This window comes from Microcaecilia unicolor, chromosome 2 (genome assembly GCF_901765095.1).
Source record: "Microcaecilia unicolor chromosome 2, aMicUni1.1, whole genome shotgun sequence".
In the NCBI taxonomy this organism is placed as follows: Eukaryota; Metazoa; Chordata; class Amphibia; order Gymnophiona; family Siphonopidae; genus Microcaecilia; species Microcaecilia unicolor.
In genome coordinates, this window is record NC_044032.1 from 212,010,190 (window position 1) to 212,031,574 (window position 21,385).

At 49.7% G+C, this 21,385-nt stretch overlaps 1 protein-coding gene across 1 annotated transcript in view; it reads left to right on the forward strand.

The window, feature by feature from the left end:
* The window catches only part of KIF27 (kinesin family member 27), a 199,491-nt gene extending 178,713 nt beyond the window's left edge, over positions 1-20,778 (forward strand). Inside the window, exon 19 of the mRNA XM_030193692.1 lies at positions 20,077-20,778. Coding sequence (XP_030049552.1) covers positions 20,077-20,552 — 476 coding nt within the window. The 3' untranslated portion in view covers positions 20,553-20,778. The remainder of the gene's footprint in view (positions 1-20,076) is intronic.
* The last annotated feature ends 607 nt before the right edge of the window (positions 20,779-21,385 follow it).

The window sequence follows — 21,385 nt, forward strand, 5'->3', positions numbered from 1 at the left end:
TACAGCATGAGTCAGTCTCTTCTTGTATGAACTTATGACTACCTGGTTCCCCAGGACATAGAATACCTCTGCTTTACTTTTTTAAATGTTTCAGGATCCTTGTGACATACATGCATAACAAATTTGCAGTGAGCCCTTCTATTCCCTGGATCAGCTGCAAAGGCAACAGGGCCGTGCCAAGGGTCTCTGGCGCCCCCCTGCAGACTACCAGTTGGCGGCGCCCCCCCACCCCCCGCACCTGCCTGGCTCCAAGGCAACGATTCCCCTCTCTCCCCTGCCCTCCCGCTCCCATGAAGGAACTGCCCGCCCTCTTCTCCCCCCCCAAGATCCCGTTCCTTTTTTTTTTCTTTTAAATTTACCTTCCTCCGGCAGCGCAGTGTCAGTGAAGGAGGCGGTGCTCCCAGTCCCGACGTCTCTAGCCTTCCCTTGTTCGCTGCTCACTGCCCCGCCTTCTTCTGACGTCAAGGATGACGTCAGAAGAAGGCGGGGCAGTGAGCAGCGAACAAGGGAAGGCTAGAGACGTCGGGACTGGGAGCACCACCTCCTTCACTGACGCTGCGCTGCCGGAGGAAGGTAAATTTAAAAGAAAAAAAAAAGGAACGGGATCTTGGGGGGGAGAAGAGGGCGGGCAGTTCCTACATGGGAGCGGGAGGGCAGGGTAAGCACGCAGCGGCGGCGCCCCACAGAGGATAGCGCCCCCCTGCGGCGCTTACCGCATCGGCACGGCCCTGAAAGGCAATATTCAGAACACTTGGGGGCAGAGTGAAGGAGTCATGGTCATCACGAAGGGCAACATCTAGTGGCCAGATTTGGAGTCCATAATACAGGGTTCTGTAATGATCGCTGGTGTCTGGCCCATGGTCTTAGGACCATTGCTTGGTGTGGTTAGTGTGAGATTGGTCCCACTTCCCTTCCCCCCCCCCCTCCTTGGCCTCTGCAAGAAAAAAAGTAAAGACAAAAAGAATCGGGGGGGGGGGGGGGGGTCGATATTTAACGTGATTTAACCGGCCAGAAATGGCTCCTGGCCAGTTAAATCACCTATACTGGGCTAACCATTCACCAGTGATCTCCAAACTCAAAACCAGTTATTTTGGGGGCGTTCGAGGGTTAAAGTCAGCATTTGGCCAGTTGTGCTGATTTGAGAATTTAATCAGCCAGGTTAACTGCATAAATAGGACCACATGAAAGTCAGTCCTATCTTTATGCAGTAACCCATAGCCAGTTAAGTGCTGAATATCGTACTTAACGAGCTATGTGTTGCTGGCATGCCCAGACACGGCTCAGCATTGAATTTCCAGGTTTTAGTACTGGCAATTGCCAGCAAAACACTGATTGCTGCTGGCTGAACAAGGGGGCATGCGATGAAGCTGCAGTGTGGTAAATTTAAAACGAATTGGAGGAAATGTTTCTTCACTCGACGTGTAGTTAAACTCTGGAATTCGCTGCCGGAAAAGGTGGTTAAGGCGGTTGACTTGGCAGACTTCAAAAAAGGGTTGGAAGGCTTCCTGGAGGAAAAAGCCATAGAATGTTATTGAATGGACGAGGGAATAATACAGTATTTCTAGGATGAGCGGGACAAATTGCTTGTTCTTTTGGCCACTGTTGGTGACAGGGTGCTGGGCTCGATGGACCCTTGGTCTGTCCCAGTATGGCGATGCTTATGTACTTATGTATTTGCCAGAGGGCGTCTCCCGCATCTCGCTGGCTTCCAAGAAAGACTCCATTAAGAGGTGTTACTGAGTTAAGTGGAGGAGGTTTCTCCGAGGACAAGCAGGCTGCTTGTTCTCACTGATGGGGTGACGTCCACGGCAGCCCCTCCAATCGGAAACTTCACTAGCAAAGGCCTTTGCTAGTCCTCGCGCGCCCATGCGCACCGCGCATGCGCAGCCGTCTTCCCGCCCGAACCGGCTCGTGTTCGTCAGTCTTCTTTTGTCCGCGCTCGGTACGGTCATGTTTTCGCCATGTCGTGCCCCGCAAAGTCGACCTCGCGCGTTCTCTTCGTGTTTAAAAAAAAAAAAAAAACATTCTGTGTGTGGAAAGGGACTCTTCGGTCTCTTTCCCCCGATATTTCCAGCTTTTTCGCCCCGGTAAGTTTTCTTTCGTCGTCGGGGTAGGCCGCTTTTAGGCCTCGGGTCGAAGTTTTCTTCCCCTTGTTTTTGTGGTGCCTTTTCCGCCATTTCGACTTTTGATCTCGCCGGCGTGATTTTTCTGCCCATGACATCAAAGTCGCCCAGCGGCTTCAAGAAGTGCACACAGTGCGCCCGGGTCATCTCGCTCACTGACAGGCACGCGTCGTGTCTTCAGTGCTTGGGGGCTGGGCACCGCCCGCAGGCCTGTAGTCTGTGTTCCCTTTTGCAAAAGCGGACTCAGGTAGCGAGATTGGCCCAGTGGAACGTTTTGTTCTCGGGCTCTTCGTCGACATCGGCACCGGGGATATCGAGTGCATCGACGTCTTCAGCGTCCAGACCTTCATCCTCGGTCGCCAGTGCATCGAGGCATCAGCCCTCTGCATCGGCGCTGAGACATCGGACAGCTGCGTCGACGTCGGTGGTACCGGGACCTCGTCTGCTGATGTCGTCGGACGGTGGTGCTTCGTCTGGAGTGCAGGTGAGGGCTGTCCATTCCCCTGCTGGTGGCGGTGAGCCTTCGGGTGGGTCTCCCCCTACCCTGAGGGCTCCTGCGGTACAGCCCCCCCGAGACTGACCTCCTTCGGCCTCGGCCCCGAGGAAGCGACAGCTGGATTCTACGTCCTCCTCGTCGGTGCCTGGAAGCTCCGGTGACATGCTTCGTTCCAAGAAGTCGAAGAAGCATCGTCATCGGTCTCCTTCCCGTGTCGGCACCGAGAGCTCTGGGTCGCCGAGGGAGTCGGCACCCAGTAGGCATCGGCACCGAGAGGACCGCTCACCCTCTGTTCAGGAGGTGTCGATGCGCTCCACTCTGGACAGCCCGGAACAGCCTCCACGCCCAGAACAGGTTCTGACGTCGACGCCTGCATCGACCTCCATGCCTTTCTCTGCAGCCGCTCTGAACGAGAGCCTCCGGGCCGTTCTCCCAGAGATTCTGGGAGAGCTGTTGCGCCCTACCCCTCCGGTACCGGCGGTGCTTGCGCCACCGGTACCGTCGAGTGTGGCGCCGGCTGGTCCATCGCCTGGGGTGAGGTCTCCGGCGTCGGTGCCGCGTGCGGTACCGGCTGCCGTCGCCTCCCAGGAGGGCTCCCCGACTACGTCGGCGGAGGGAACTTCGCCGATGCGGGCGAGGGAGTCTACCTCTCGACGCCCCCATCGTGGACGTGGCTCCACAGAGTCGAGTCGGGCACGGTTGCAGACACAGGTCCGTGAACTTGTGCCTGACACCGAGGGTGAGGCCTCGTGGGAAGAGGAAGAAGACATCAGATATTTCTCTGACGAGGAGTCTGAGGGTCTTCATTCCGATCCCACTCCATCTCCTGAGAGACAGCTTTCTCCCCCCGAGAGTCTGTCTTTCGCTTCCTTTGTCCGGGAGATGTCTACGGCCATCCCCTTCCCGGTGGTTGTGGAGGACGAGCCCAGGGCTGAAATGTTTGAGCTCCTGGACTATCCTTCTCCACCTAAGGAAGCGTCCACTGTACCCATGCACCATGTCCTAAAAAAGACATTGCTGGCGAACTGGACCAAGCCTCTAACTAATCCCCACATTCCCAAGAAGATGGAGTCCCACTACCGGATCCATGGGGACCCAGAGCTGATGCGCACGCAGTTGCCTCATGACTCTGGAGTTGTGGATTTGGCCCTAAAGAAGGCTAAGAGTTCTAGGGAGCATGCTTCGGCGCCCCCGGGCAAGGACTCTAGAACCTTAGACTCCTTTGGGAGGAAGGCCTACCATTCCTCTATGCTCGTGGCCAAAATTCAGTCCTACTAGCTCTACACGAGCATACACATGCGGAACAATGTGCGGCAGTTGGCGGGCTTGGTGGATGCGCTCCCCCCTGAGCAAGCCAAGCCTTTTCAGGAGGTGGTCAGGCAGCTGAAGGCGTGCAGAAAATTCCTGGCCAGAGGGGTGTATGACACCTTTGATGTTGCGTCCAGGGCCGCTGCTCAAGGTGTGGTGATGCGCAGACTCTCATGGCTGCGTGCCTCCGACCTGGAGAATAGAATCCAGCAGCGGATTGCGGACTCGCCTTGCCGTGCGGATAATATTTTTGGAGAGAAAGTCGAACAGGTGGTAGAGCAGCTCCACCAGCGGGACACCGCATTCGACAAGTTCTCCCGCTGGCAGCCTTCAGCATCTACCTCTACAGGTAGAAGATTTTTCGGGGGAAGGAAGACTGTTCCCTACTTTTCTGGCAAGCGTAGGTACAATCCTCCTTCTCGACAGCCTGCGGCCCAGGCTAAGCCCCAGCGCGCTCGCTCTCGTCAGCAGCGTGCGCCTCAGCAAGGCCCCTCGGCTCCCCAGCAAAAGCAAGGACGAGCTTTTGACTGGCTCCAGCAGAGCATAGCCGACATCCAAGTATCAGTGCCGGGCGACCTACCAGTCGGGGGGAGGTTAAAAGCTTTTCACCAAAGGTGGCCTCTCATAACCTCCGATCAGTGGGTTCTCCAAATAGTCCGGCACGGATACACCACCGTGAGCTCAATCCTACAGCTTCCAGCACAAGCAGGTACTTGCAGAGGAACTCTCCGCCCTTCTCAGCGCCAATGCGGTCGAGCCCGTGCCATCCGGGCAAGAAGGGCTGGGATTCTATTCCAGGTACTTCCTTATGGAAAAGAAAACAGGGGGGATGCGTCCCATCCTAGACCTAAGGGCCCTGAACAAATATCTGGTCAAAGAAAAGTTCAGGATGCTTTCCCTGGGCACCCTTCTACCCATGATTCAGCAAAACGATTGGCTATGCTCTCTGGACTTGAAGGACGCCTATACGCACATCCCGATACTGCCAGCTCACAGACAGTATCTGCGATTTCAGCTGGGCACACGTCACTTCCAGTACTGTGTGCTACCCTTTGGGCTTGCCTCTGCGCCCAGAGTGTTCATGAAGTGCTTGGCTGTAGTAGCAGCGGCACTTCGCAGACTGGGGGTACACGTGTTCCCATATCTCGACGATTGGCTGGTGAAGCACACATCCGAGGCAGGAGCCCTGCAGTCCATGCAGATGACTATTCGCCTCCTGGAGCTACTGGGGTTTGTGATAAATTATCCAAAGTCCCATCTTCTCCCAGTGCAGAAACTCGAATTCATAGGAGCTCTGCTGGATTCTCGGACGGCTCGCGCCTATCTCCCAGAGACGAGAGCCAACAACTTGTTGTCCCTCGTCTCGCGGGTGCGAGCGTCCCAGCAGATCACAGCTCGGCAGATGTTGAGATTGCTGGGCCACATGGCCTCCACAGTTCATGTGACTCCCATGGCCCGCCTTCACATGCGATCTGCTCAATGGACCCTAGCTTCCCAGTGGTTTCAGGCTGCTGGGGATCTAGAAGACGTGATCCACCTGTCCACGAGTTTTCTCGAATCCCTGTATTGGTGGACGATTTGGTCCAATCTGACTCTGGGACGTCCCTTCCAAATTCCTCAGCCACAAAAAGTGCTGACCACGGATGCGTCTCTCCTGGGATGGGGAGCTCATGTCGATGGGCTTCACACCCAAGGAAGCTGGTCCCTCCAGAACGCGATCTGCAGATCTATCTTCTGGAGTTACGAACGATCTGGAACGCTCTGAAGGCTTTCAGAGATCGGCTGTCCCACCAAATTATCCAAATTCAGACAGACAACCAGGTTGCCATGTATTACGTCAACAAGCAGGGGGGCACCGGATCTCGCCCCCTGTGTCAGGAAGCCGATAGCATGTGGCTCTGGGCTCGCCGTCACGGCATGGTGCTCCAAGCCACATATCTGGCAGGCGTAAACAACAGTCTGGCCGACAGGTTGAGCAGGATTATGCAACCTCACGAGTGGTCGCTCAATTCCCGTGTAGTGCGGCAGATCTTCCAGGTGTGGGACACCCCCTTGGTAGATCTCTTCGCATCTCGAGCCAACCACAAAGTCCCTCAGTTCTGTTCCAGGCTTCAGGCCCACGGCAGACTGGCATCGGATGCCTTCCTCCTGGACTGGGGGGAGGGTCTGCTGTATGCTTATCCTCCCATACCTCTGGTGGGGAAGACTTTGTTGAAACTCAAGCAAGACCGAGGCACCATGATTCTGATTGCTCCTTTTTGGCCGCGTCAGATCTGGTTCCCTCTTCTTCTGGAGTTGTCCTCCGAAGAACCGTGGAGATTGGAGTGTTTTCCTACCCTCATCACACAGGACGAAGGGGCACTTCTGCATCCCGGCCTCCGGTCCCTGGCTCTCACGGCCTGGATGTTGAGAGCGTAGACTTTGCCTCTTTGGGTCTGTCAGAGGGTGTCTCCCGCATCTTGCTTGCTTCCAGGAAAGATTCCACTAAGAGGAGTTACTTCTTTCTGTGGAGGAGGTTAGCCGTCTGGTGTGACAGCAAGGCCCTAGATCCTCGCTCTTGTCCTACACAGACCCTGCTTGAATACCTTCTGCACCTGTCTGAGTCTGGTCTCAAGACCAACTCTGTAAGGGTTCACCTTAGTGCAATCAGTGTATACCATTACCGTGTGGAAGGTAAGCCGATCTCAGGACAGCCTTTAGTTGTTCGCTTCATGAGAGGTTTGCTTTTGTCAAAGCCCCCTGTCAAGCCTCCTACAGTGTCATGGGATCTCAATGTCGTTCTCGCCCAGCTGATGAAACCTTCTTTTGAGCCACTGAATTCCTGCCATCTGAAGTACTTGACCTGGAAGGTCATTTTCTTGGTGGCAGTTACTTCAACTCGTAGAGTCAGTGAGCTTCAGGCCCTGGTAGCCCAGGCCCCTTACACCAAATTTCATCATAACAGAGTAGTCCTCCGCACTCACCCTAAGTTCTTGCCAAAGGTTGTGTCGGAGTTCCATCTGAACCAGTCAATTGTCTTGCCAACATTCTTTCCCCGTCCTCATTCCTGCCCTGCTGAACGTCAGCTGCACACATTGGACTGCAAGAGAGCATTGGCCTTCTACCTGGAGCGGACACAGTCCAACAGACAGTCCGCCCAATTGTTTGTTTCTTTTGATCCCAATAGGAGGGGAGTGGCTGTGGGGAAACGCACCATTTCCAATTGGCTAGCAGATTGCATTTCCTTCACTTACGCCCAGGCTGGGCTGGCTCTTGAGGGTCATGTCACGGCTCATAATGTTAGAGCCATGGCAGCGTCGGTAGCCCACTTGAAGTCAGCCTCTATTGAAGAAATTTGCAAAGCTGCGACGTGGTCATCTGTCCACACATTCACATCTCATTACTGCCTGCAGCAGGATACCCGACGCGACAGTCGGTTCGGGCAGTCAGTGCTTCAGAACCTGTTCGGGCTTTAGGATCCAACTCCACCCCCCGAGGGCCCTGTTTGTTCTGTTCCAGGCTGCACTCTCAGTTAGTTGGTAAATTTTTTAGGTCAATCTCAGTTATGTCCTCGCCGTTGCGAGGCCCAATTGACCATGGTTGTTGTTTTGAGTGAGCCTGGGGGCTAGGGATACCCCATCAGTGAGAACAAGCAGCCTGCTTGTCCTCGGAGAAAGCGAATGCTACATACCTGTAGAAGGTATTCTCCGAGGACAGCAGGCTGATTGTTCTCACAAACCCGCCCGCCTCCCCTTTGGAGTTGTGTCTTCCCTTGCTTTGTTTTGCTACATATGGGACTGACGAACACGAGCCGGTTCGGGCGGGAAGACGGCCACGCATGCGCGGTGCGCATGGGCGCGCGAGGACTAGCAAAGGCCTTTGCTAGTGAAGTTTCCGATTGGAGGGGCTGCCGTGGACGTCACCCCATCAGTGAGAACAATCAGCCTGCTGTCCTCGGAGAATACCTTCTACAGGTATGTAGCATTCGCTTTACTGTCTGGTGTGAGGGCAAGGCCTTAAATCCACTCATCCACCCTACACAAAAACTGCTTGAATACCTCCTACATCTCTTTGAGTCTGGTTAAAAAAACAACTGTGTAAGGGTTTGTCAAGTGCAATTAGTGCTTTTCACCTTGTAGGAGGTAAACCTTTTCTCTGTACAGCCTCTAGTTATTCATTTCTTGTGAGTTTTGTTATTAACAAAGCTCCCTGTTAAACTCCAACTGTCATGGGATCTCAACGTTTTTCTCACCCAGCTGATGAAAGCTCCTTTTGAGCTGCTTGATTTCCTGTCATCTGAAGTATTTGACGTGGAAAGTTGTGTTTTTGATGGCAGTCACTTCAGCTTGCAGTAGCTGATTCACCTTGCACTAGGTTTCATCTCTATAAACCTGGCGGATGTAATGGCTCAATTTAACAAATAGAAGAGTTGCAGATCTCCTGGACCAGATGGTATTCATCCCAGAGCAATGATAGAATTGAAAAATAAACTTGTGGAAGTATTGTTAATAATATGTAATTTTATCTTTAAAATCAAGCATGGTACCAGAAGATTGGAGGGTGGCCAATGTAACGCCAATTTTTTAAAAAGGTTCTAGAGGTGATCCAGGAAATTATAGACCAATGAGCCTGACGTTGGTGCTGGACAAAATGGTAGATATTATTATAAAGAACAAAATTACAGAGCATATTCAAAAGCAAGGATTAATGAGACAAAGCCAACATGGATTTAGTAAAGGGAAATCTTGCCTCACCAATCTATTACATTTCTTTGAAGGGGTGAACAAACGTGGATAAAGGTGAGCCGGTTGATATTGTGTATCTGAATTTTCAAAAGGCTTTTGACAAAGTACCTCATGAAAGACTCCAGAGGAAATTGGAGAGTCATGGGATAGAAGGTAGTGTCCTAGTTAAAAGATAGAAAACAGAAAATGGTCAGTATTTTCAATGGAGAAAGGTAGATAGTGGGGTTCTCCAGGGGTCTGTGCTGGGATCGCTGCTTTTAAACATATTTATAAATGATCTAGAGATGGGAGTAACTAGTGAGGTAATTCAGTTTGCTGATGACACAAAGTTATTTAACATTAAATCGCAAGAGGATTGTGAACAATTACAAGAGGACCTTACGAGACTGGGTATCTAAATGGCAGATGACGTTTAATGTGAGCAAGTGCAAAGTGCTGTATGTGGGAAAGAGGAACCCGAATTATAGCTACATCATGCAAGGTTTCACATTAGGAGTCACCGACCGGGAAAGGGATTAAGGTGTCATCGTTAATGATACGTTGAACCCTCTGCTCATTGTGCTGCGGCAGCTAAGAAAGCAAGTAGAATGTTAGTTATTATTAGGAAAGGAATGGAAAACAAAAATGAGGATGTTATAATGCCTTTGTATTGCTCCATGGTACGACCACACCTCATATATTGTGTTCAATTCGGGTCACCGTATCTAAAAAAAAGATATAATGGAATTAGAAAAGGTACAGAGAAGGGCGACGAAAATGATAAAGGGGATGGGACGACTTTCCTATGAGGAAAGGCTAAAGCCGTTAGGGCTGTTTAGCTTGGAGAAAAGATGGCTAAGGGGAGATATGATAGAGGTCTGTAAAATAATGAGTGGAGTGGAACGGGTAGACGTGAATCGATTGTTTACTCTTTCCAAAAATATTAGGACTAGGGGGCACGCAATAAAGCTACAAATTAGTACATTTAAAACTAATCAGAGAAAAGTTTTCTTCACTCAACGTGTAATTAAACTCTGGAATTCGTTGCCAGAGAATGTAATAAAAGCAGTTACCGTATTTTTCGGACTATAAGACGCACCGGACCATAAGATGCACCTAGGTTTTGGAGGAGGGAAATAGGAAACAAAATTTGGACTATAAGACGCACGTTTTTCCTCCTCTACAACCTAGGTGCGTCTTGTCCGAATGTCTCCCGTTTCCAGGGTCCGTCCGTCTCTCTCCCTCCCTCTCGAGTTCCGGGATCCCCAGCCCGCCCTCCGAGATTGCCCGCCCTCCCGAGTCCCGCTTAAAACTAGATTAATAGAACACAAGCACTGCATTACAGCAAAAAAGTTGGAAGCCCCTATGATACAGCACTGTGTGGAGCTAGGACATCAATTCATGGATTTTGAAACGCATGGGGATTGTTCATATTCCTGCCAATAAGCAGAGAGGTGATATTTCTAAACTATTACGCCAGCAAGAACAACGCTGGATTTTGAGCTGGATTTTGAACTTACAAACAGTAAGTCTGGCAGGACTCAATGGACCAATTGAATGGGATACGTTCTTTTAGGTACACTGTGCCTTTAAACCTTTGCTTGGAACTGATTGGTGATCTGGGTTTGGCATTTTTAATCCTCTCGTCACTATGTTGAGGCTGTCGTTGTTCCTCCTCCTGAAGTAGCTATGCGAAACAAGGGGGCCCTTGTCGAACTGGAGCCATTGACGAAGTGTTTGAAAGACTGTGGAAGTGTTTGCATAAGGTCAAGTTGGAATAACTCATCTATAAAGCTAAGTAGTAGAATATATGTTGCTATCCGAACTGTGAAACAGTGATAATATTGAACATTTAGAAAAACTGAGTTGAAAAGACACTTTCTCCAAGGATAAGCAGGCTGATATTCTCACGTGTGGGTGAAGTCATGTCGGCTCCCGGAGGATTTACAGCAAAATCTGTAGAAATCTCTTCTGGAGCGTTCTACCGCTCTGCGCATGTGCACATGTAATTTCCCGCCCGTTGCGCGGTCACGCTCCTCAGTTTCTTCTTTTCTGCGTCTGAGGAGACACAGAGTTCTTTTCAGCGCTTCGCGTTTCCTTGCTCCCGGAGTGAAGTTTCTTCTCTTCTTCATCAAAGACCGTTTGACTTGTTCCTCTAAACGAGGACTAATAAAAAATAAAAAAAAAGTTTTTTTCCTTTTATTTTCTAGTTTTTTCGAACATCTAAGTTTTCTTTATTTTTGCATTGCGACCGCTGTTAGGTCGCTCGGTCGGGATTTTTTCCTTCCTTTGTGTCTATTTTTCTGACACAATCGTGTCTTTTGATTTCGCAGAGGCTATTTTCCCCGCCATGTCATCGAAGACGCCCAGCGGCTTCAAGCCATGCGCCTGCTGCAACCGGACCATCTCTGGCACTGATCCGCACTCCTGGTGCCTTCAGTGCCTTGGGCCCGACCATCTTCCGGAGAGCTGTAAGTTGTGCCTTAAAATGAAGAAACGCACTTAGCTCTCCAGAGAGGCCCAGAGAGAAAAGCTTTTTGGGTCCGGTACCTCGGTGTCGACATTGGTACCGTCAACGTTGAGGGCAGCTTTGGCGTCGGGAGACCAGGTAAAGGCTGCCAAAAGACCGATGCACGCTGGGAGCAGTGATGCATCGAGCGGGTCTTCACCCGCCTCGGCGCCTCCTGCTCTGCAGGCCCCCCGGGACCGACCTGTATTGGACCCGGCCCCGAGGAGATGTGTGGATTCTACGTCCTCCTCACCGGTACTGAGGAGTCTCGATGACGGGCGTTGGGCGAAGGCCAAGAAGCACCGTCATCGTTCTCCTTCTCGACATGGTACTGGGAGCTCCGGGTCGTCGAAGCATTTGGCACCCGAGAAGCGTTGTCGCCGAGAGGATCGCTCTCCCTCTGTGATGGAGGTGTCGACGCAACAGTAGTCTAGCAGCCCGGTACCGGCTCCCCGATCTCTGCAGGTTCTGTCTCCGAAGCCCACACCGACACCGCAGCCTTCCTCAACAGCTTCTCTTGATGAAGCGCATCAAGGCTTTGTTTCCCACTTTTATGGAAGCAGTGCTGCATCAATTGCGTCCGACACCAGAGGTACCGGTGCCGGAGTCTCCTGCGGCGCCTAGCCTTTTGCCTGTGGTGAGGTCTTCTTCTCCAGCACCGCTTGCGGTACCAGAGTTGGCAGCCACCCGGGGCTCCTCTCCATTATCGTCGTTGGAGGAAGCTTCAACGGAGTCTCCAAGGGAGTCGACTACTCGACACCGTCATCGAGGTCGCCTTACCTCCATGTCGAGACAGGCTCGGATCTGGGCTGCTCTTTCTGAGCTTTTGGCCCCATCCGATGATGGCTCATCTGATGAGGATGACAGGCCTGGAATTTCTCTGCCGAGGACTCTCTAGGTCTTCCATCTGATTCAACTCCCTCACCTCAGAAGCAGCTCTCCCCTCCAGAAAGTTTGTCTTTCTCATCTTTTGTGCAGGAAATGTCTGAGGCCATTCCCTTCCCTGTGGAGACTGTGGATGAGCCCAGGGCTAAGATGCTCGAGGTCCTGGATTATCCATCTCCACCTAAGTCTTCTACCACAGTTCCTGTTCATGATACACTCAAGGAAGTGCTGTTGAGGAATTGGGAGAAGCCTCTTTCATGCGCAACTATCCCCAGAAAGGCTGAATCCGAATATCGGATCCACATGGAACCCAGTTTCGTCCGGCCTCAGTTGCCTCATGATTCTGCGGTGGTGGATTCCGCTCTCAGAAGGGCCAAGAGTTCTAGGAATTTTGCCTCGGCACCCCCGGGGCGGGAACACAGAACCTTGGACTCTTTTGGGAAAAAGGCATATCAGGCTGGCATGCTCGCGTCCAAAATCCAATCGTACCAGCTCTACACGAGTGAGGCAGCTTGAGAGCTTGGTTGACACGCTCCCGCCGGAGCAGGCCGAGCCTTTTCGCCAAGTGGTCAGGCAGCAGAAGGCGTGTCGCAAATTCTTGTCCAGGGGTATTTATGATACTTGCGATCTGACATCCAGATTCTCTGCTATGGGTATAGTGATGCATGCCTCTAACCTGGAGGAAAGAACTCCGCAGAAGATTGCGGATATCCATTGCCAGGGGGATCATCTTTTTGGTGAGAGGGTTGATCATCTCTATCAGCGTGATAATGCTATGGATTCTCTCTCCCGCCGGGCGCATTCTGCATCTACTTCCTCATCTAGGAAGTTTTTTAAAGGGAAGAGAAGTGCTCCTTATGCCTCTAGGGGCCGTAGGTACACTCCTACTTCTCAACAGCCGGTTCAGGCTCTGCCACTGCGCGCTCGTTCTCGTCAACAGTGTGCGCCGAAACAGGCCCCTGCAGCTCCCCAGCAAAAATCAGGGACGGGTTTTTGACTGGCTCCAGTTGAGCATAGCCACCTTAAACGTGTCCGTACCGGGCGATCTGCCGGTTGGAGGGAGGTTAAAATTTTTTCACCAAAGGTGACCTCCGACTGGTGGGTTCTTCAAATAGTCCGGTTAGGATACACCCTCAATCTGGAATCCAAACCTCCAAATTGCCCACCGAGAGCTCAGTCCTTCAGCTCTCAACACTGGCAAGTACTTGCAGAGGAACTCTCCGCCCTTCTCAGCGCCAATGCGGTCGAGCCGTTCCACCAGGGCAAGAAGGGCTGGGATTCTATTCCAGGTACTTCCTTGTGGAAAAGAAAACGGGAGATGCGTCCCATCCTAGACCTAAGGGGCCTGAACAAATATCTGGTCCGAGAAAAGTTCAGGATGCTTTCCCTGGGCACTCTTCTTCCCATGATTCAGGAAAACGATTGGCTATGCTCTCTGGACTTAAAGAATGCTTACACTCACATTTCGATACTTCCAGCTCACAGGAAGTATCTGCGGTTTCGGCTGGGAACGCAGCACTTTCAGTACTGTGTGCTGCCTTTTGGCTTGGCGTCTGCGCCCAGGGTATTTACCAAGTGCCTGGCAGTTGTTGCAGCGTCTCTACGCAGACTGGGAGTGCATGTGTTCCCTTATCTCGACGATTGGCTGGTGAAGAGCACCTCCCAGGCAGGAGCTTTACAATCCATGCGGATGACTATTCAAGTGCTGGAGCTACTAGGGTTTGTTATCAATTACCCAAAGTCCCATCTCATCACAGTTCAAAAATTGGAATTCATAGGGGCTCTGTTGTGCATGAAGACAGCTTGTGCCTATCTTCCCGAAGCAAGAGCAGACAACCGTCTGTCTCTAGTCTCCAAGGTTCAAGTGTCCCAACAGATCACAGCTCGGCAGATGTTGAGACTTCTGGGGCACCTGGCTTCCACAGTTCATGTATCTCCCATGGCACGTCTACACATGAGATCAGCTCAGTGGACCCTAGCTTCCCAGTGGTATCAAGCTACTGGGGATCTAGAGGATGTGATCCAGCTGTCCACCGACTTTCGGAATTCCCTTCAGTGGTGGACAATTCGATCCAATCTGGTTTTGGGGCACCCATTTCAAATTCCTCAGCCACAAAAAGTGCTGACGATGGATGCATCCCTCCTAGGGTGGGGAGCGCATGTAGAATGGGCTTCATACTTAAGGAGCTTGGTCCCTTCAGGAAAAACGTCTTCAGATCAACCTCCTGGAATTTGCGAGCGATCTGGAACAGACAATCAGGTTGCGATGTACTACCTCAACAAGCAAGGGGGTACCGGATCTCGCCCTCTGTGTCAGGAAGCCGTGCAGATTTGGCTTTGGGCTCGCCAACACGGCATGTTTCTCCAAGACATTTATCTAGCCGGCGTAAACAACAGTCTGGCCGACAGGTTGAGCAGGATAATGCAACTTCACGAGTGGTTGCTGAACATGGCTGTAGCCAGAAAGATCTTCAAGAGTGGGGCACCCCCTCGGTGGATCTTTTTGCCACTCAACTCAATCACAAGGTCCCTCAGTTCTGTTCCAGACTTCAGGCCCATGGCAGACTAGCGTTGGATGCCCTTCTCCTTCATTGGGGGACAGGCCTTCTGTACGCGTATCCTCCCATACCTCTGGTGGGGAAGACTTTACTGAAACTCAAGCAAGACCAAGGGACCATGATTCTGATAGCGCCGTTTTGGCCCCATCAGATCTGGTTCCCTCTTCTTCTGGAGTTATCTTCCGAAGAACCGTGGAGATTGGAGTGTTTTTCAACCCTCATTACTCAGAACGATGGGGCGCTTCTGCATCCCAACCTCCAGTCTCTGGCTCTCACGGCCTGGATGTTGAGAGCTTAGAATTCGCCTCCTTGAGTCTCTCTGAGGGTGTCTCCCTTGTCTTGCTTGCTTCCAGGAAAGATTCCACTAAAAGGTGTTACTCCTTTAAATGGAAGAGGTTTGCCGTCTGGTGTGACAGCAGGGCCCTAGATCCCTTTTCTTGTCCTACAGAGACCTTGCTTGAATACCTTCTGCACCTGTCTGAGTCTGGTCTCAAGACCAACTCTGTAAGAGTTCATCTTAGTGCAATTAGTGCTTATCATCGTCGTGTAGAAGGTAAGCCTATCTCTGGATAGCCTTTAGTTGTTCGCTTCATGAGAGGTTTGCTTTTGTCAAAGCCCCCTGTCAAACCTCCTACAGTGTCACGGGATCTCAATGTCATTCTCACCCAGCTGATGAAACCTCCTTTCGAGCCGCTGGATTCCTGCCATCTGAAGTACTTGACCTGGAAGGTCATTTTCTTGGTGGCTGTTACTTCAGCTCGTAGGGTCAGTGAGCTTCAGGCTTTAGTGGTTCATGCACCTTATCTTAAATTTCATCATAACAGAGTAGTCCTCCACACGCATCCTAAGTTCTTACCGAAGGTGGTGTCGGAGTTCCATCTGAACCAGTCAATTGTCTTGCCAACATTCTTTCTCCGTCCTCATACCTGCACACTTTGGACTGCAAAAGAGCATTGGCCTTTTATGTGGAGCGACGAGCCCCTACAGACAGTCCGCTCAGTTGTTTATTTCTTTTAATCCCAACAAGCGGGGAGTTGCTGTTGGGAAACGCACCATATCTAATTGGCTGGCAGATTGCATTTCCTTCACTTACGCCCAAGCTGGGCTGACTTTAGAGGGCCATGTCACGGCTCATAATGTTAGAGCCATGGCTGCGTCAGTGGCTCATCTCAGGTCAGCCACTATTGAAGAGATCTGCAAGGCTGCGACGTGGTCATCAGTCCACACATTCACATCTCACTACTGCCTTCAGCAGGATATCCGATGCGACAGTCGGTTTGGGCAGTCGGTGCTGCAGAATCTGTTTGGGGTTTAGAATCCAACTCCAACCCCACTGGGCCCATTTTTATTCTGTTCCAGGCTGCTCTCTCAGTTAGCTGTTTTTTGTTTCAGGTCAATATTTGTTATGCCCTCGCCGTTGCAGGGTCCAATTGACCAATGGTTTTTGTTTTGAGTGAGCCTGGGGGCTAGGGATACCCCACAAGTGTGAATATCTGCCTGCTTGTCCTCGGAGAAAGCGAAGTTTATTACCTGAAGCAGGTATTCTCCGAGGACAGCAGGCTGGATATTCTCACAATCCCTCCCACCTCCCCTTTTGGAGTTGTCTTTCTTCTTTACTATTCCATTTAACTGAGGTGCGTGACCGCGCGACGGGCAGGAAATTACGTGCGCACATGCACAGTACGGTTGCAACACGCGGTAGAACGCTCCAGAAGAGATTTCTACAGATTTTGCTGTAAATCCTCCGAGGGCCGACGTGACGTCACCCACACGTGAGAATATCCAGCCTGCTATCCTCGGAGAATACCTGCTTCAGGTAAGAAACTTCGCTTTACCTTTGCATTATTAAGCTATTACTGACAGTTTTTTTTTTTTTCAGGAGTGGCTTTTTCTTCCTAAATAGGGAGTTGTTTTCCACTGCTGTCTTTACAGTGTTGTAAGTGAAGCCGGTGATAGTTAAACCCAATTGGGGTTTGTTTAAAAGTCTACAACTCTCCCCTGGGTAGTTGAGGCTTCAGTGTTTCATAAATATCATTTGAAAATGTGGGTATGGTGCATTCTGTAATGGTTTTTGAGGAAAAATGTGTGTATTTGGTTATGACATTTTAACAATTTTGCTGTCCAGTTGACTGCTATTTGGGGAGGACATGGAGAAGCTGATCAAGAACCTGGGAGAAGCCAGGTTTCAGTGGCTTCTGAAAACAAGGTGCATGCCTTGGCCAGTGGATTTAGGGGATAATCCTTCCCAAAGGATTTGGGCCAGTTTTAGTTGAGCAGGCAGGAAGCTTTGGCCTCCTACTCATTATCAAAGGCTTGTAAAAATCTGCCATTTTGTGGGGCCCAAAGAATCAGAGATGAAGTGGATCTCCTCCTCTGGATCCAAGGGCTCCAATTAGGAGCAGCAAGCTCCTTCTGTAGGGCTACTGGTGGAGGGTTGGCTACATCTATTCCACCAGGAGCGGGCCCACATTACCTCTGACCCATGGATCCTCGAGGTTCTTCAACAGGACTATATGCTGGAGCTAGCATCGCCTATTTCCGAAACCATTATGGTATCATCTTGCAGGTTGATTCTCAAAAGAAAGACTGTCAATGAAACACTGCAGTAACTTGGAGCAATGGAGGCAGGAGCATTAATCCATCTATGTTGTGGTTCCCAAGAAAGGGGAAGCCTTCTGGACCTAAAGGGAGTCATCACCTCCCTTTGGGTTCCACATTTTTGCTTGGAAATCTTCCATTCTCTGGTTTTGTGCATCAGATAAGTGGAGTTTCTTTCTTCCTTGGATCTGTATGAGGCATACTTCCACACTGTGATCAGGGATGGGCACAAGCACATCCCACTGTTCTGTGTCCTAGGCAGGCACTTTATTTTTATACTAGTAAAAGAAGCCCGTTTCAGAGCAAATGAAACGGGCACTAGCAAGGTTTTCGTCGCCAACACCCCCCCCCCCCTCCCTCCATGGCCAACCCCTTCATTGTTCTGCTATTGCTCCGCCCCCAGCGTCATGACGTTTGATGCGAGGGCAGGGCCCGGAGCGATTCCCCCCCCCCCCGGCCTCCCTGCCAACCCCTTTGTTGTTCTGCCATTGCTCCGCCCTTGAGGGTGGGGCCCAGAGCGATTTCCCATCCTCCCTGCCTCCCTCCCTGCCAACCCCTTCGTTGTTCTGCCATTGCTCCGCCCTCGAGGGCGGGGCCCGGAGCGATTTTGGTGGCTTCACCACCACGAACCTTCGAACCTTTTTGAAGGAAGTCAGAGCTTGGCTTCACTGACATCAGTGTCCTCAGAACGTTGAGGGTGAGTTTTATTATAGTAGATTGTTTTTATTAGATTTTCTAAAAAAAGAGACAGCCAATACATATCAAGAAGGCAAAAAGCCCTCCGAGCCACATACTTAACACTGTGTCTAATTCAACAATAATCATAATAATAATACTACTAATAAGCTTGCCTGATCTATACAATGTAGCTCAAAAGGCCTTTATAAAAGAATTAATACAACTTCTTTAATTCCCCCCCCCCCCCCCCACAAGATACTCCCAGTTGGGTATCCAGAATCTTTGTGGTAGCCACCTTCCTTCACCAGGTCGGGATAAGAGTTCATCCTTACCTGGATGATTGGCTGATGTGGGCCAAGTCATTAGAGTATTCTCAGTCAGCCACATCCAAAGAGACTTGCTGGAAGGTCATGAGTGTGTAGTAAACTATGTTAAGAGCCACCTTGTTTCCTCTCAGGTTCTTGAGTACCAGTTGATCTGATTCAACACCAATCTGGGCATTGTCTTTCTGACTCAAGAGAAGGTTATTAAGATCTTAGTCCAGTGGAGAGTGTTTGCGCTCATTGGGCTCCAAGAGCATGAGATTATCTGTAGCTCCTGGGATCCAAGGTACAACTTTGGAGGTTGTCCCCTGGGTGAGAGTCCACATGCATTCCACTCCTGGTAGTCACCCAAGTCCCAAAAACTCAGTATCAGCTTCCCATTGGCAGCTTTCTCAGGAGGGTGTTGGCATGCAGTTGGAGGACTCCTGCTCAGCTTAATGGAAATTCTGGTCAGGACCAGATAAGATAGCACCTTTGGTTTGGGGAAGTTTTGTAGGGAGCCTCATCTTCCTCCTGCCCTGAGAGATAAAGCTTTAGTATGTTCCTTCAGTCTGGATTTGTCTAGCGCAGGTTGATAAGAAATTTGTTCTTGCCTATTAATTTATTTTCCTTGATTCCTGCTAGACCAGTCCAGGTCCCACCTGGGAAGATGCAGCTCTTGGGTGGTCCCTCTTAACATCTGACTGTGTTCAGTTCCTCAACACTCAGAGGCAGATGCACCAAAGTCTCGGTAAAGCACTGATCGCTATTTCCACAGCTGCGTCTATGAAAGCAGTATGTAGCTTTTTTTTTTTTTTTGCTTTCAAACATTTTTTTTTTATCACAGCCAGCTGTCTCTTCTGGTGTAAGCAGCACTCACTTTCCTGGAGTCAGATCTGCCCGATCTGATCTGACCCTCGGCAGCAATACAGCCAGAGAGCCAGTGTCAACTCTGCAAGCAGCCAGGGAGGGAAGCAAGAGAGAGCGAGGTGAAGGAGAGAGCAAAGGGCTGTGTGAATGCATGCTTGGTGGGGGGGGGGGGGGGGGCTCTAGAGATGCCGCAGTTCTCAGCCATCCAGGCAGCTGCTATTTCAGCAGTAATGGGAAGGAAACAGCAGTACCGACAGTTCCTGAGTCCTGACCACCCGTAAAAATTTCATCCTAAAGGTAGGCAGTCCTGTTTGTATATCGCTAGGAAAATGGCTGTGCATCACTCGGAAAGCCCATTTGAATAGTAATTAGCTCATTAAAATAACTTTGCACGCAATTATTGTTAGCTGCTACCATTAAAAGAGCCCACAGAACCCCTTTGTGTGCATGTCTTGCTGATGAACTCTGTGCTCATTAAACCGGCTACAATCAGTATAAAAAGGACATTGCTGGCTCGTTAGGTTTTGTGCATTTGGGCCTCAGTCTCCAGATTTCCTTGCAGTGGGATCCCCTTGGGGAGGAGGGGGGGTCTGGTTTGTGTTGTGTGTATTCTGTATGTATCAGCTTTGGCATTAACATACTGACAAGTTCCATGCTTCAGCCTTCCTTGTACTAGTGATGTCAGTGGAAAGCCCAGGTTCTCTGTCTCCATCTGCTGGTAGGGCAAAATAACCCATCAGTCTGGACTAATCTAGCAGGAATTGGGACAAGGAAATTAGCCGGTAAGAACAAAATCCACGTTTGCAATTCTGGCAGTGTTTTGGAAGTAATTTTAAATTTGGCTCTTTTGACTGATTAGCTGAGTCCACCAGCTGTTTTTAGATGTAGCTTCAGCAGATATTCCTATCAATGAAGATAACAACTTGTTAGGAGGTATATGCGCTATTAATCTTTCAAGATGCCTCATATAATCTTGTAAAATTATGGTATCTTGAGCTGCAATGCTTTGGAATATTACATTTCATTAGCTTTTCTTTTGTTTTCAGATAATGGTACTGGTGATGGAATACAGGTCCAAGAAGAAACAGGAACTGTATCAGAAGCATTGAGATGGCTCTCCAAACTTGAAAATAAAACTAATGGAAAATTAAAAGAAATAGATACTGGGGCACCTGGTTTGAGAATACATCAGCAACATCACAGGCACTGGGAAGATGTATCTGATACACCACAGTCCCCAGCACTGCTAGAACTTGGTAGGAGGCACTTAAGTAGTGAAGACCAATTGGAAACAGAGGAAATACAGTCTTCAAAACCTCCCACCCATGTACTTTCCCACTCCCAAATGATAGAGACCATTACCCTTCTTCCAGGGAAGACACCAGTAAAAGTTTCCCGACGAGAATTACGTCAGATTTCTGCCTCAGAACTGTCCATGAGACGATCCAGCTTGGGAGCCAGTGGTTCCATGGCTGCAGATTCTATTGAAGTATCCAGAAAGTCCACTGATTTCAAGACTTAAACTGAACTGGCAGCTCAACTAGCATACATTCCATGTTATTACATAATGTATGTGTGATATTAATGTTCTCTTTCTAGGCCGCTTGGATTCCTCAGCTTTTCAAAGAGCCAGATATGAACAATCACTTGCTTTTCAGATGCCTTGCATTATAGTTTTCAGCATTACAGAGGCTGCTCCAGACACTGGATATGTGCTAGCTGAAAATAAATTTTAAAAAAAAAAAAAAAGAAAGAGAGAAAAATGAAGTCCAAAAGGTTTTTTTTCTAAGACAGACCACTAAAGGGATCTTCAATGTAAGCCCATAACAACTGGCTTACCTAAAGACTGTCCTGCTATTGCAATAGTTTCCATTATGTTAAAAACATAAATAAAATTAGTTTGGAATTATAAGAAAAGTGGAGGTATCTGACCTACTTCTCACTTTATTTTGACTTTAATAAAAAATTGTTTACAAACTTTTGCAGACTAATTATATCCCTCATTGGTCACTCAAGTACAGTGCTTAGCTCCTATGGCCTGCAAACCAAGTACTTGAAGGACTATTTGAAGGGCAAACTTATAATGCAAACTTTCTAGACTTAATTTCAAATTATTTAATATTGAGAAAAAAATATATTTTTTAAATTTTTCACCAAAAAACTAAATTAAAGTAGTATCCTACCAAAAGTAATCTCTGTGGACACCTTTTGCCCCTGGAAAACCTAACAAACTTTCAAGCATCATATATTTTGTGAAGGGAAATAAAGAAAACTCATCTTATGTGGGCAGGTGTAAATTCTTGCTTCTCTGCTCCCAACTATGAGTTGCCTGAGGGAGGGAAAAGCAAAGCACCA